Genomic DNA, 14,303 nt, shown 5'->3' on the forward strand with positions numbered 1-14,303 from the left:
TCAGAGAGTTTGACTTCCAAGGAGTATCTGAGACTCCCACAGTCCCTGAGGGCCAGGTATGCTCTGCCTGGATCTCTTCCGGATGCTTTGCACTCTACCCAGGGTACAATTGCTCTGCCGCCTGCTTTCCTTCTGACAGTCCCTGGGAATGCCTTCATACTGCTCAGCCCAGGACCTTAGATTCCACTTCCTAATGCTCAGGGGTCTGGTGACACCCATGCTTCCTTCCTCTGGTTCCCTCTTGGACATCAGACGCTGTCTTTCCACTATGTGGCATTCTTTTGGTATGGTCTTAGGAACGAATGTGCAGAATTTTCTTGAATGTCTTCTTAAAGTTCTCGTTGCACAGGGGGTAGATGAGGGGGTTCAATGTGGAGTTGATGTAGCCCAGCCAAATGGTGAACATGTGCACAGGTTCGCTGCAGCAGGTGTTGCAGAAGGCAATGACCATGAAGAAGATGAAATAGGGAATCCAGCAGAGGATGAAGGCAGCCATGATAAAACCCAACTGTTTGGCCGCCTTCCGCTCCCGGTTCAAGTGCAGCCCAGACACGTACTGTCTGGAATGTGAGCGGAGCCTCTTCCAGGTGATTTTGATGTAATCCAGGCCACTGTTAGACCCGCTTCTTGGTTTGACTCTGCCCAGCCCCGGATCTATACTGGTGTCTGAGTCTGTGGTCCGGGAGAAGGACTGTCGATCCATCAAGTTCTGGTCCTCTGATGTCTCACTGATCCGCCGACAAGTATTCAGGCTCTGCTCATCCATTTTGGGCTGGCTCAAGGCCTGATCATTGGCCTTTGGGCCCCTGACATCTCCCTCAGCCACAGACTGAGTCTGCATGATGTCAAGACGAAGACAGGAACGTGTGACTGTTTCCCTTTCCCCATCCTGGCTGAAGACAGTTGTAGAGGTCATCTTGGGGTCTTCAGATGCTGATGTCTGATTAAGTCCTCCACTAGGGTCTCTTGATGGCCTTTTCAGAACCCCCCAGGGAGACTCTTTCCCAGGCTTCTTGGCACCCTCCTTGGTCTCCTCTGACCTCAGCTTGATTTCTAAAAAGGAAGGGAGGGAGCCGTTGGTGAACTGTCGGTGCTGACAGTGCTGCCGTACAGCCTTGTAGATCTTCACATAGAACCACAGCATGAGCAAAGTGGGGAGGTAGAAGTTAATGATGGCAGTCATAATCTTGAACCAAGTGACATTGTAGAAGTCTGTCTCACACTTGTCTTCCCGAAGTTCTGGGGCTGAGGACATGAAGTGATGCCAGCCAAGTATGGGTATAATCCACAGGAAGGAGAGAAACCAGGCCCCCAGAATGGTAGCTGAAGCACGGGTCTTGGTTCGATACCTCAGGTACCGGAGGGGTTGCTGGACAGAGCGGTAGCGATCAATACACAGGATGAAGACGCTAAAGATGGATGCCGTGCTGGCCACGTAATCCATAGAGAGCCAAAAGAGGCAAAGGGGGCGGCCCAATGACCATTTGGTCATGATGAGATAGAGGATGTTCATGGGCATGACGACTGCCCCTACAATCAGGTCTGCTACCGACAGGCTGACAATGTACAGGTTGCCCACGGTGTGTAGCTTGCGCTCACTGTGCACAGCATACAGTACCAGCAGGTTGAGGCCCACTGTGACCAGGGAGATACTACTTAGAACCACCACCAAGGGCAGCAGCTGAGGGCTGGCCATGGCCGTCCGGTTTCCCTCACACATCTTGTCTTCGAAGGTAGAGGAGGTGTTGGGAAGGCTCATTGGCACCAGGGCAGCCTCCAGTGATGGCTCCCTCCCTGGGAGAAAAGACACAAGATCAGGGTCAGAGGTCAAAATGATCAGAGGTCACCTATGAGCACCATGCTGGTCAGACTGGGAGTGGAAGCTGCTGGGGTCAGTGGACACCCATCCCACTATTGGGACCATGTATTCACTCACACGTTCCTGCGGTCCTCACATCCCACCAGAAACTAGTTGCTGGACTCCTGGCATTACTATGAATATCAGAGATACCATGTGAACAGACCAGAGAAAAAATTCTGATGGTGTGGAGTTCAGATCCCAGAGTTTAATCACAACAGGTACAAGTCTTATTTAGAACATGTCCTGAACATCCTGAGCAGCCTCATCATCTGGGTCCTCTCTGATGGCCCTGAGACAAAACTGTGGCCAGAAAGAGGCTGCAGGGCTCAAAAGCATTCTTCCTCTGTGACAAAGATGCCAAGCTATTAAAAAAATCACCCTTCCCCCCTACCCTACTCCTGGAAGAAATCAAGGAAGGGGTATTTGGGGTGTGACTGGAGGTAGTTAGGAATATCAAGGAAACCTCAGAGGTTGCAGTTTAGAATTTTGTCACCATGCAGTTGCTGAAGTAACTGCACTCTTGCTTGTATAGTAGCTAAATATGTTATTTGCTTAAGGTACTGCTCACAAATTGTTGTTGGAAGAGGGCAGCTGTTGGAGGGATGCATTTGGGAGGGAGCTGCAGGGGTGGAGCTGTTAGAAAGCACTTAGAAAGAGAGCCCTGTGCCCAGCTCACATAGTGAGCACAGAGGAATGCCTGCAGTTCCATGGAAGTGGAAAAGCCTTGGGGAGCTCTGTGAGCCGGCTGTGAGCCCAGAAAGAAATGGCCACACAGGGAGCTCAGCAAACAACGCTGGCCTGAGAAACGCTGCTGCATTTCCAAGAAAGGAGGGGGAGACTTAGGGACAGGCTTGAGGGAATGCTAGGGACTTCCCAAGAAAAAGAGATGCCTCAGGGGCACATGGGTTCTAGGTCTGGAGCATATGGTCACACAGAGGACTGCAGAGGGCCCGTGAGAGAGATTTCCTCCACTCCATGTCTCACTCAGGGCCAGCTACTTTAAAACAAAAGAAAACAAAATGCCAAAGTACTGATAAAATGGAAAAAAAAAGATGTTTTTCAATACTGGGAGTCAAACCTAGAGTGTCATCCTTTCCAGACAAGTGCTCTGCCACCAGGCCTCCAACCTTAAAGAAAAATGTCCAAATGACCAGGAATTGGGTGTCAGGAGGTGCAGAGCATCCCAGCATCTGGGGACCTCTCTGGCAGCTGCAGGGTTACAGGGACAGAGTGTCTGGAAAGTACCTGTGCTATATCCAACCCTTAGCCAGGACCTAGCCAGGAAATAACAAACCAGTGTGCTTCTCCCTCCTTTCAGATCAGCAGGTTGAAGAGCAAATTCACAACAGTTTCTAAAAGAGGGAGAGGGGCTTGTGGTAAGACAGGGGCATGGTAACACAGACCCCATCCGGCCTCACAGCCCACAAAGACTACAGAGAAGGAGGAGCCAAGACCCATCCAGTCTTACTTCTCATAAGAGACTGTGAAGAGGCTGGGAACACACAGACACAGGGTCCCCCACCTATCCCAGCAGGGACGGAAGAGAACATGAGGAACATGGGCTCTCATCTGATCTCACATAACACAAGGGACTAAAGAGAAAGGGAGGGGCATGTAGAGAAGGGGTCTGCAGAGAGGATGAGGGCAGGGACATGGGTCCCTTCAGCCTCACACATCTCTTAGTCCCCAGAAGACTGAGCAACCTAGATTCTGGCAAGGTATTTTTTATATCAAAAGCAGAAAAAATGCCCCCTCCTTTTCTCCTTCCCTCCCTCCCTTTCTTCCTCCATGCTAGGAGGCCAACATCCTTGTGAATTACAGTGGTGGACACAGACCAAAGTCATCAGGAGGAGCAGGCTCTTTAACTAGTGATTATAAATAGTAAAATCCAACCAAGCTCAAGTACCATGAAACAAGCCCAAGGTCAATGTTCCTCCCACATTCTGGACCACAGACGGTAAGAAGCCAAGCCCTGGGCATCTCTCATCTGCTATATTAATCTGAGTAGCCCACACTCAGAGAGGCCAAGAAATTTACTCAAAGCCACACAGCTTGAGAGTGTTTGCTGAGACTGTAGTCCCCTTGGGTCTCTCACCTGAGTACCACTGGCATTTGGGAGATGCCTTTCTCTGTGGTGGGGTCTGCTCTGTGCCTGATCTGTGCAAACAGCCCCAGCTTCTGTGCACAGTACACCAGTAGCAGAAACCTCCCAGAGTTACAACCACGTATCTGATGTCAGATATTCCCTGGGGTACCTAAGAAAATGTGCCCAGAGCAAAGGCACATTTGTCTAGCCTAGGACACAACACGCATCTCACAGTAAGGGGGACTTGCTATGTTGTGGGTTTAAAAAGTGTGTGTGTGTGTGTGTGTATGTGTATGTGTGTGTATGTGTGTGTATGAGTGTGTATGTATGTGTATATGTGTGTATGTATATGAGTGTGTATGTGTATGTGTGTATGTATGTGTATATGTGTGTGTGTATGCATGAGTATGTGTGTGTATGTGTATGTGTGTATGTATGTGTATATGTGTGTATGTGTGTGTATATATGTATGCATGTATATGTGTGTATGTATATGAGTGTGTATGTGTATGTGTGTATGTATGTGTATATGTGTGTATGTATGTGTATATGTGTGTGTGTATGCATGTGTATGTGTGTGTATGTGTATGTGTGTATGTATGTGTATATGTGTGTATGTGTGTGTATATGTGTATGCATGTATATGTGTGTATATGTGTGTGTATGTGTGTGTGTATGTGTGTGTATGTGGGAGGGGGCTCAGAGAGTTCATTGGATGCCATGGAGCTGGCAATACAAGTCACTGAAGACTTCGAGACATAAGTGCTGAGATCCTCTGCAAGAGCAGTTCATACTCTTTGACACAGAGCCATGTTTTCAGTCCTTGTTTTGTTTTTTGAGACAGGGACTCATGTATCCCAGGCTAGCCTCCAACTCAGACTCCCTATATAGCTAAGGATGACCCTGAGTTTTTCATTCTCTTGTCTCTATCTCCTGAGTTCTGGGATGAGGGGCATGTGCCACCATGCCAAGTTTTATGCAGTCCTGGGGACAAAACCCAGAGCCTCCTGAATGCTAGTCAATTTCCCAAATGCTGCCAACCAAGCCACCTCCCCAGGCCCAATATGGGTGCTTCAGGAGTCTGATCTTATCTAGGAAAGCCAAGAGATAGCTTGAGACATCTAAGCTCCCCTTTTATAAGAAACACATAAGAGGTAGCTTCCACATAATCTAAATGCCACCCATCTTTATCAAAGTTAAATGATCAGACTAATAGTAATGGTGGCTTCGGATGTAGTCTTCAAGGTGCTTAGGACTGTGCCTGGAATATAGCAGGTGCTCAATTGTTGCAACCACCATATTTCCCAACAGCCATAGCTGCCCCAGTCTAAAGAAGCCACCGTCTGTTTTTATTTATTTGCTTGCTTGCTTGCTTATTTATTTATTTATTTATCTATTTATTTATTTAGACAGGGTCTTACTATGTAGACCAGGCTGGCCCCAAACTCATAGAGATCCGCCTGCCTCTGTCTCCCAAGTGCTGGGATTAAAGGCTTGTGCCAGCACTAACTTGAACTTTAGAAATTACTTGTCTTACTGCTGAATATTGTTCCATGCCATTTAGACCCTAGTCTTCCTTGTAAGCTTCAGAGTTAGAAAAATCTTTCATAGTAATCTGAAACATGAATAAAGATGCAGACCCAAGGTGGGTAATCTCAACACACAGAGGCAGGACAGGAGTTAAAGGCCATCTCTGGCTATTAATGATCTCAAGAAAAAAAAATCTAGAACAATTTCATTGCATTAGTCCCCCCCAAAAGACTGACCTGCAGGTGTGTGGTTTGTATATGGAAGCAGACCAACCAATAAGAGCTTCTAGTCACCAACATGGGAGGGGCCTAATGGAGCCTCTAGCCCCTCTGGGGGAACTGCTCATCAGGGGCTCAAGGTAGCTCTTCTGGAACCTTCAAATCTTGGAAGACCCACTGGTGCTGAAGCCTGAAGCTGACTCCAGGCTCCCTCTGGCTTCCTGTTTCACACGCTATGAACTTTGCCCTCCATACATGTTCCAAAGCTGTGCCCACCAGAGGCTGCTGCACTGGGAGTGCCCAGCCTTGGCGTTTTGATCACCTGAATTATGAACTGCATCAATCTTTCTTTCTTTACAGTTAGCCTGCCTTGGACATCTTGTTACAGTAACAGAGAGTGAGGGTCAAAGAAGCAGAAACTATCATGTAGTCACTGATAACCCCAGTCTTAGGCCACTCATGACAATACCAGAAAATATGAGGACAAAATTAAATCTTCAAGGTGTTGTTTGTACTGGGTGGTGCCAATTCTACTGACCAAAAGACTCTGAGAGAGGGCAGACCTACGCTGTACTCATGGCTCTCTCTGGGCTGTGAAAAACATTACCTTTAATATTTCCCAAAGTATAAAGAAATGATATTTGTCCTAATCTAATGATAGAAAAAAAATAAGAGCACATAAACCACATTTGTTTTTAAAAACACAATAAAAATAAATTTTATTTAAAAATAATAAAAGGATCTGTTTTTTTGTTTTATTTTATTTATTTATTTATTTAAAAAAAAACAGGTTTATTTTCTCTACAAGGAATGAGAATTCAGGATTCCACTTGGGCACATTCTGAACCGATCCCCATTCTGGCCTGTGCCCTTTATTTGCATAGATGATACTTCTAGTTGAGAAAGTAAAAACATTGATTTCTTGGCTCCCATTCCAAGTACAAAGCACCCTGGGCAAGGCTGTGCCAAGGATGGCACATCCTCCTTGTGTTTGGGAGGGCATAATTCCCACAAGGCCTTAAGCTTGGCAGAGCCGTCTTCTGTGTGCACAGAGCAGATGCCGGTGGTGGGAGAGCCTTTGCGCTCTGCTGCAGAGGTCAGCCTAATTGGAAGAAGCAGTTTAGCAGGCGACCTTGAGTCTAAGCAGAGGCCCTCAGGGGATCCTCTGGGGTTACAGGTCTACATCCTGGAGAAATAGCTCAGCAGTGAAGTGTTTACTGCTCTCAAAGGGGACCTTGGTTCAGTATCCATATGGCAGCTCAAAACCACCTGTGACTCCAGTTCCAGGGGATCCAACACCCCCTTTTGACTCTGACAGCTCCAGGCTGATATAGGGCACACATCCATTCACGAAGGTAACGTAGGCATACATGTTTAAAATTAAAGCAGATATATTTTAGAACAAAATGTAGTATTTCTTAGATGTGGTACTAAAGGTTCAAGCCTGAAAGGAGAAATTGGTAAACCAGACTTAGAGCCCAACATAGAGCCCAGCATGGTGTGGGGTGTAATCTGGCACTCATGAGGCTGAGGCAAGAGGATCGGCATGAGTTCAAGGTCAGCCTGAGCTACGCAGTGTGTGCCAGGGCAGCCTTGGAAACTTAAGGAGATCTTGTTTTAAACAAACACCATAGGAAACTTGTGTTTCAAAGGAGGCATATGGCTGTGGAAGTCAGAGGATCCTTTAGTCTGTATTTGATCTGTATGTAACATATCCGGGATACACCCACAATGCACTGCAGCTGTAACTGGGGTCATGTAGGAGTGTGTGGACAAGTTGTGGTGCTGAGCACATTGGGAAGCATACCATGCTCACATGAATGAAACAGTCTGGTAAAGCCTTTCTAGGGCATACCATCATCTGGAAGGGGCATGTGACTACAGAAAAAAACTCCTTCACACAACCATGAGAAGATAAGAAGTGAGTTCCTTTAAATACTAGGAAAGGATCTGAACAGGCATTTCACTGAAAAGACCCAAAAGATAGGAGATGCCCTCCAATCACATGAAAATATTAGCAATGGCATGAGTCTCCAGGGAAATGTAAATCACTACTACAATGACACACCACTTCGTGTCTACTGGGCTGACTAACAATTAAGAAAGAGCAATTGTCAGTGCCAGATGTAGGCACGTTAGCCTCAAGGGCTGTGGGGGGCAGCGCAGGTTCCTCAGATGTCTAAACGTAGTCACTTTTGGAGCCGAAATCACATGCCTAGATGCTATCCACATGCCAGAGAACGAAAACGGGAAACAGGCATGCCTAGAAATTGGCCTCGAGAAACCACAGACAGCAGCTGGTGACTGTATCCTAACTACACAGTCTATTACTAGAAGGGTCACTGGACGCCAGTCAATGAGAAGGAAAAACGTACTGACAGGCTGAGTCGTGCACAGTGGTGTGTGCTTTTTAACCCCAACACTGTGGCAGAAGCAGGCACATCTGTTTGCAAGCTTGAAGACAGTCTGATCTACACAATGATCCCCAGAGACCTTGTCTTAAAACAAAACAGAAACGCCAACCTCCCACTCCCCCCCTCTGCCCCCAAAAAAAACCCCTCCACACAGTGAAACACAAAGGCAGCTATTATCCAGAACAAGCAAATCAGAAAGATTAGCAAACAGACACACAGACAGACAGACAGAGACAGAGAGTTTGTAAGGACTCAGGGTAGTTAAAGAACAGGAGGAATCTTTGGGGAATAACAGACTGCTACAGCTGGTTCATGTGTGTGTGTGTGTGTGCGTGCTTCCTATATGTATAGATGTGCAGCATGTATAACCGTGGGGCCTGAGGAGGTCAGAACATACCAGATTCACTCCAAGTAGATCTAAGGATGGTTGTGAGCTGCCATGTCAGTGCAGGGAACTGACCCTGGGTTCTCTACAAGGCAGCTGGTGACTAACTACACTAACTATTACTAAAAGAGCCATTGTGTGCCAACCAGCGAGAAGGGACAAAGAACTGACAGACATTCTCAATCACTGAGCCATCACCCCAGCCCTTAGTATTTGAATTATATGGCACACATTATAAATGACTGAACCTTATAATTTAAAAAATATGCTTCGATAAAGTTGTTGAAGATTATTTTTAATTCCTTCAAAGTAGAAGGAGCATTAAGTTCAAGGCCAGCTTAGGCTGGGTAGTAAGACCCTACCTCAAATCACACCCAAACCAGAATAATATATTAAACTTTCAGTGCATGCACCTGTAGCTCCAGCCCTCAGGAGGCAGAGGCTGCCCAGGGCTCTGGATCTCAGAATCTGTTAAAATCAACTTCTCTGTATTAGTGTGTGAAACAGAATGGATTCCAAGATTCTTAGGACCATTGATTTATTTCTCTTCTTAAAATATTAAATGTACATTTTATGTGTATGGTGCCTGAGACTGTTTTGTACTATATGAGTGCCGGGCCTGGGACGGTCAGAGGAGGATGTCGGGGAAGATGGCTGTGAGCCACCGTGTGAATGCTGATAACCAGACCTGGATCCTCTGCAAGGGCAGACTGCCCTCAACTGCTGATCCACCTCCAGCCTCTCAGTGCCAGTTAAACGACAACAAGCCAGTTGACAAACAGAATGATTGCTTCAGCCAACACCAAGACTTAAGTGTTGCATGGGTAGTGGTGAGAGCACAAATCAGCATGTTTGAGGCTCTAAGTTCAACCGAACAAATAAAGCAACTCTACACACACACAAACACATGCACACACACACACACACACACACACACACACACCACATTAATCTCATAGCTTCTTGGTAAAGGTACACAGTAAGCTGTCACAGTCTACTTCTGAGTTAGTCATCAGAACTTTCCCATCCTCTCCATGTTGCAGCAGTATAAGGGTTTAGGACAGTGGCTCTCAATTTTCTAATGCCATGACCCTTTAATATAGTTCCTCATGTAGTGACACCCAACGAAAACAATATTTTTGTTGCTACTTTATAACTATAATTTTTCTGCTGTTATGGATCATAATATAAATATCTGATATGTGACCCTGTAAAGGAATCATCTGACTCACAGGTTGACTATCACTGGCTTAGGAGATGAGAATTGTCTGTCTGGACCACTCCCACAGAGACAGATGAATGCAGGAAAGGAGTGCCGAGGGATACATGGCCCCCAAAAGTAATGAATGGAAAGCTTAGCCCAGATGTTTCTTCCCCCTGGCTTTGGACCTCAGCGATGAGGAGGTGTATGGACCCATCAGTCTGGGAGAGATCTGTTCTTCTCACCCCAACACCACTAGTGGCCTTCCCTAAATCAAAGATGTAGAACCAAGGCTTATAGGGCTTCATACCAACACTAAGAGACCCAAGGTAGGACTGGGGTGTGACTCAGTGACAGAGTGCTTGCCAAGGGTGGAGACCCTGGGGACCAGCCTCAGGCTTCACAAACACAGATGTCCAGCAGTCATGAGAGTAAGGTTCATTTCAAGGGCCACACCACAGCACACCGACTTCCCAGACCTTCTGGCGAACTTTGACCATCTCCACCCCAGCTCCTAGCCTTCCTTTTCACTGGAAGAGAAGGAAGGAAATAGATGCTTTAAATAAAAATGTCAGGAAATGGAAAATATGAACATCTACGCTAAGGTTAGAACTAGTCAATGCAACTCCCAAAAAGGCATGTAAGTGTCACTTCAGGATACAAGGAATAAAGTTTTCTTTTTCTCTCAAATCCCTGAAGATTCAGCTTTGAGAAAGACACTTCCAAAAACCAAAGCTATCCAGGATGTTCTCTGCTTCCGAGGAAAAAAGATTTACAAAACTGCAGCGAACAAAAGACTACAAAAAGGTGGGCACAGAGTGGGTGAGCATTCGTAGAACTGGGTGCTACCTCTGTCTCCCTCAGCCAAGTAACGTGGGACCCGACATGCTGTCACCCCTGCTCCCACACTGAGGGGTCCTCAACACCACTGGTTTTATCTCAGAGCAAAGAGCATGCAGAAGGGAAACCAGTGTGGCTGTGGGCACCATCTGATGTTCCTTCACTCAGCTTTGTAATCAACCACCTGACCACTCATTCTGCCTCCACCCATTCATTCATTCACAAAATATTTATTGAAGGAAATCCCCCTTATGAATAGAACAAAGCTCAACCCCTGCTGTTCTGCAGTGGGCAGCTCTTACCAGCAGGTCTCACCCCTGCCTTTCCAGACTGCATCTCATTTTTCTCTACCTTCTACTTCCTAGCAGTATGGTGGGCATATTTTTTTTCCTATACTTTACTAAACACAACTGTAACTCTCATACATACTTGCAACATTCCTGTAGTCCCAGCTACCTGGCTAGGCAGGAGGATCGCTTGAACCCAGTAGTGTGAGAACACCTTGGACAACATCATGAGATTCAATTTCAAAATCAAATAAACAAATAAGCAAACAAACCAATCCCCAGAAAGTAGTCTAGATTTCTATTCTCAATTATGTTTAAGAGTATGTGGGGGTATGTGAACCTAGTGCAGTTACTCAAGGAAGTCTAAAGGAGGCACTGGATACCCTGGAATCCTCCACAAGAACAGTTTCCATTCTTAGTTATTGAGCCACCTCTCTAGCTCCAAGACACTGTTTTTGTTTTGTAAAGACAGGGCTACACTATTTTGTCCTGATTGTCCTAAAACTTGATACATGGGTTAGGGTATACTTGGACTCACAAAAATCTGCTACCTCTGCCTCCAGAGTGCTGAGATTAAAAGTGTGCAATAGCACACCCGTACCAGACACTATTCTTAAGATAAGCACAAGGCTGGCAGGTCTTGGAGATGCAGAAGACAACTAACTATGAAGTTTGGAAGCCCAAGAATGATCTGAGGATGCATTTCCTGGACTCTTTGGCCTCGTGAATAGAACTATAAGGTACAGAGAGAACTAGAAGGGCAGACAGAATGAGAAACCTCAAGCAAAGCCCACTGTGTCTAGTTAAAGGCCCCAGAAAGTTGTAGCCTGGAAAAAATGGCAACTTTTCTGTCTTAAAGGGCTGCACTCCAGCCAAGTCCTGCAGAAGGTCCTAAAGTTCTTGTGAGCAAAGATACAACCCTGCTCAGGAGTCTCCTGTAGATCTGAATACAGAACTCCCAGCTACTTGTCCAGCACATGTCTACCTACATCCCTCATGCTCCACTCCATAGACTAAACCTCAAGGAAACATCTTACCATGAGAACATCTCTCCTGGTGAGAAAAAAAAAAACCTACGGGCAGAGAAAGGAGTGGGTGGGGACCCTCAGAGGCTCACAGACAGTGATGAAACCAACAATCCACAGATAAAGAACTTAAACAAGACTTTCATGCTGGAAACAACCACACAGGGATGGAGAAATAAAAGGGGAAAGTGATTGGAGACACCCAGAGCTCACGCCACAGATCATGAGGCTCAGCATAGTAAATAGTTGCTCAGTGAGATACAGATTCAATATGGTTACTTTAAGTTCACAGGAAGAAGCACATATGGGTAAGATTGTTGTGGGGCTGAAGAAACAGCTTCTTGATTAACATTGCTCTGTTCTCTTCCGGAGGATAGGTATTTGGTTCCCTATCCTAGGTCAGGCTGTTCACAATTGCCTGTATGTAACTCCACCTCCAGGAGATCTGATGCCCTCTTCTAGTCTAAGGAGGCACTGCAGTCATGTGTATATAAACACACAATTAAAAATTAAACATAAATAAAAAGAATATTCTAGCGTGTATGTAGAAATGCAAAAGAACTAGAATTAACAAAAACACTCAAACTCTAATTATACTGTTTGCTTTTTGCAGACAGGGGTCCTGAGTATGCCACAGCATGTGTGGGAACTCAGTCAGTCTTGGCATCGGTTGTCTTTACCCACTGAGCCATCTCACCAGCCTGATTTGATTTTGAGACAGGGTTTCATGTAGCCCATGACGGCCTTGGACTCACTACATTCACAGCCTAGGCTGACCTTGGATTTCTCACCAGTCATCTGCCAAGTGCTAATATTACAGGAGTATGTACTGCCACACCTAGAGTGAATGAACCATTTAAAAAAATACAGAATCCTGCTCACCCAGTTTTGAGATGATGCATGGTCAGAACACTTACAGCTCTGGGGGTTTGGGGGTGGGCATGAACAGTAATCAGCAAGCAGTTCCCAGATATAGTAAAGGTGTCTGGGCACTTTAAAGAACAGAAAGACTTTCATTAATGGTACCAAAGCATCCTTGAGCCCTCAGGCAAAAAGCATAACTCAAGCCTCATGCTGGTTTTCATACTAAACTGTAAAATATGACACTGTAAAACTTTTACAAACCTCCAAGCTCCAGGGCTAGGCTGAGACATCTCAGCCTTGAGGCCAAAAGCAAGGCATAAAAGAAGAAAAAAGGTCCAAGTGGATTTCATCAAAATGCTAAACTTTGCAAAAGAGCACACTAAGAAGATGAAAAGTCAAGAAGAGCCTATGTGCAAGTCACCCAGCCACCAAGGACTAACATCTAGTGCACACAAAGAGCTCTTGCAGGACACAGTGGTTCATGCCAGTTGGCTCAGCACTGGGGAAGTAGAGGCAGGAGGATTAGAAGATCAGGGTCACTGTGAGCTTGAGGTCAGTCTAGGTCACATTGCCTCACAAATGAAACAAAATCAAAACTAAAACCAAAAAAAAACAAACTCTTAAAACTCAACAGTGAAGACCAATCAGGAGTCAGGGGAATGTTGTGAAAAGACATTTCACTAGGAGATAGAGGACGCATATGCGCATGCACACACACACACACACACACACACACACACACACACACACACACACACCACGTTCAACACCACTGGCCACAAGGGAAATGCAAATGGAAGGATAGCAGACACTTCTGCACACCGATGGAATGGTGGCGGGAATGCCGAGGCTCATGCAAAGACTGTACCATGCTCTCAGCACACTCCCAATGGGAACCGAAAACAATGCAGACACAGAAGAGACAGAAGAGTCTTAAACATGTGGCTCCCTACAGCTCAGCAATGCACCCCAGATCATCTATCCCAGAGAAAAGAAAGTGGTGTTCACACAAAAACTCACTCATGAATCACCCAGTTGCTGTATGCTAATGGCCCCCGAATGTAGCCCAGCACAGAATACCAATCAGCAATAAGACAGCAGTGAGCAGGAGGCTAAGGTGTGGCTCAGTGGTGGGTTGTGTGTGTGTGTGTGTGTGTGTGTGTGTGTGTGTGTGTGTGTGTGAGTGATAGCCTTGGAGAAGCCCTGGCTTCCAATCTGCAGCACAAGAGGACTGTCTGCTGATAGGCACAGCAATGTGAATGATGTCACAAAGCATCCTGATGAGAGTATCCCAACTCAGAAAGCTGCACACTACATGATTATGTTCATGCAGCACCCTTGAAAGGATCAAATTGAAGATATAGACAAGAGATGAGTGGTCACCAGAGGCAAGGAAGGCTGTGGATCCTTGGAAGCAGTGATGTCAGCATGCCGACTGTGATGCTGGGCAAAAGCTTTGCAGACTTCTCCACTGGAAGGAAACCAAGGACAGAGACATGAGATCATTCTGCATGCTTTCTTTGTTCTGTATTAATTAACTAATGGGACACTGGGCCTCATGTAGCCCAAGCGGACTCAAATTCTTTGAACTT

At 46.0% G+C, this 14,303-nt stretch overlaps 1 protein-coding gene across 1 annotated transcript in view; it reads right to left on the reverse strand.

The window, feature by feature from the left end:
* Nucleotides 1-292: 292 nt before the first annotated feature.
* Nucleotides 293-14,303, reverse strand: part of HRH1 (histamine receptor H1) — a gene marked incomplete at its 3' end in the record, with an annotated part of 85,344 nt that continues 71,333 nt past the window's right edge. The window contains exon 2 of the mRNA XM_080914887.1: nt 293-1,794. Coding sequence (XP_080771013.1) covers nt 293-1,759 — 1,467 coding nt within the window. The 5' untranslated portion in view covers nt 1,760-1,794. The remainder of the gene's footprint in view (nt 1,795-14,303) is intronic.

This window comes from Micromys minutus (genome assembly GCF_963924665.1).
Source record: "Micromys minutus genome assembly, chromosome: 3".
NCBI classification, from domain to species: Eukaryota; Metazoa; Chordata; class Mammalia; order Rodentia; family Muridae; genus Micromys; species Micromys minutus.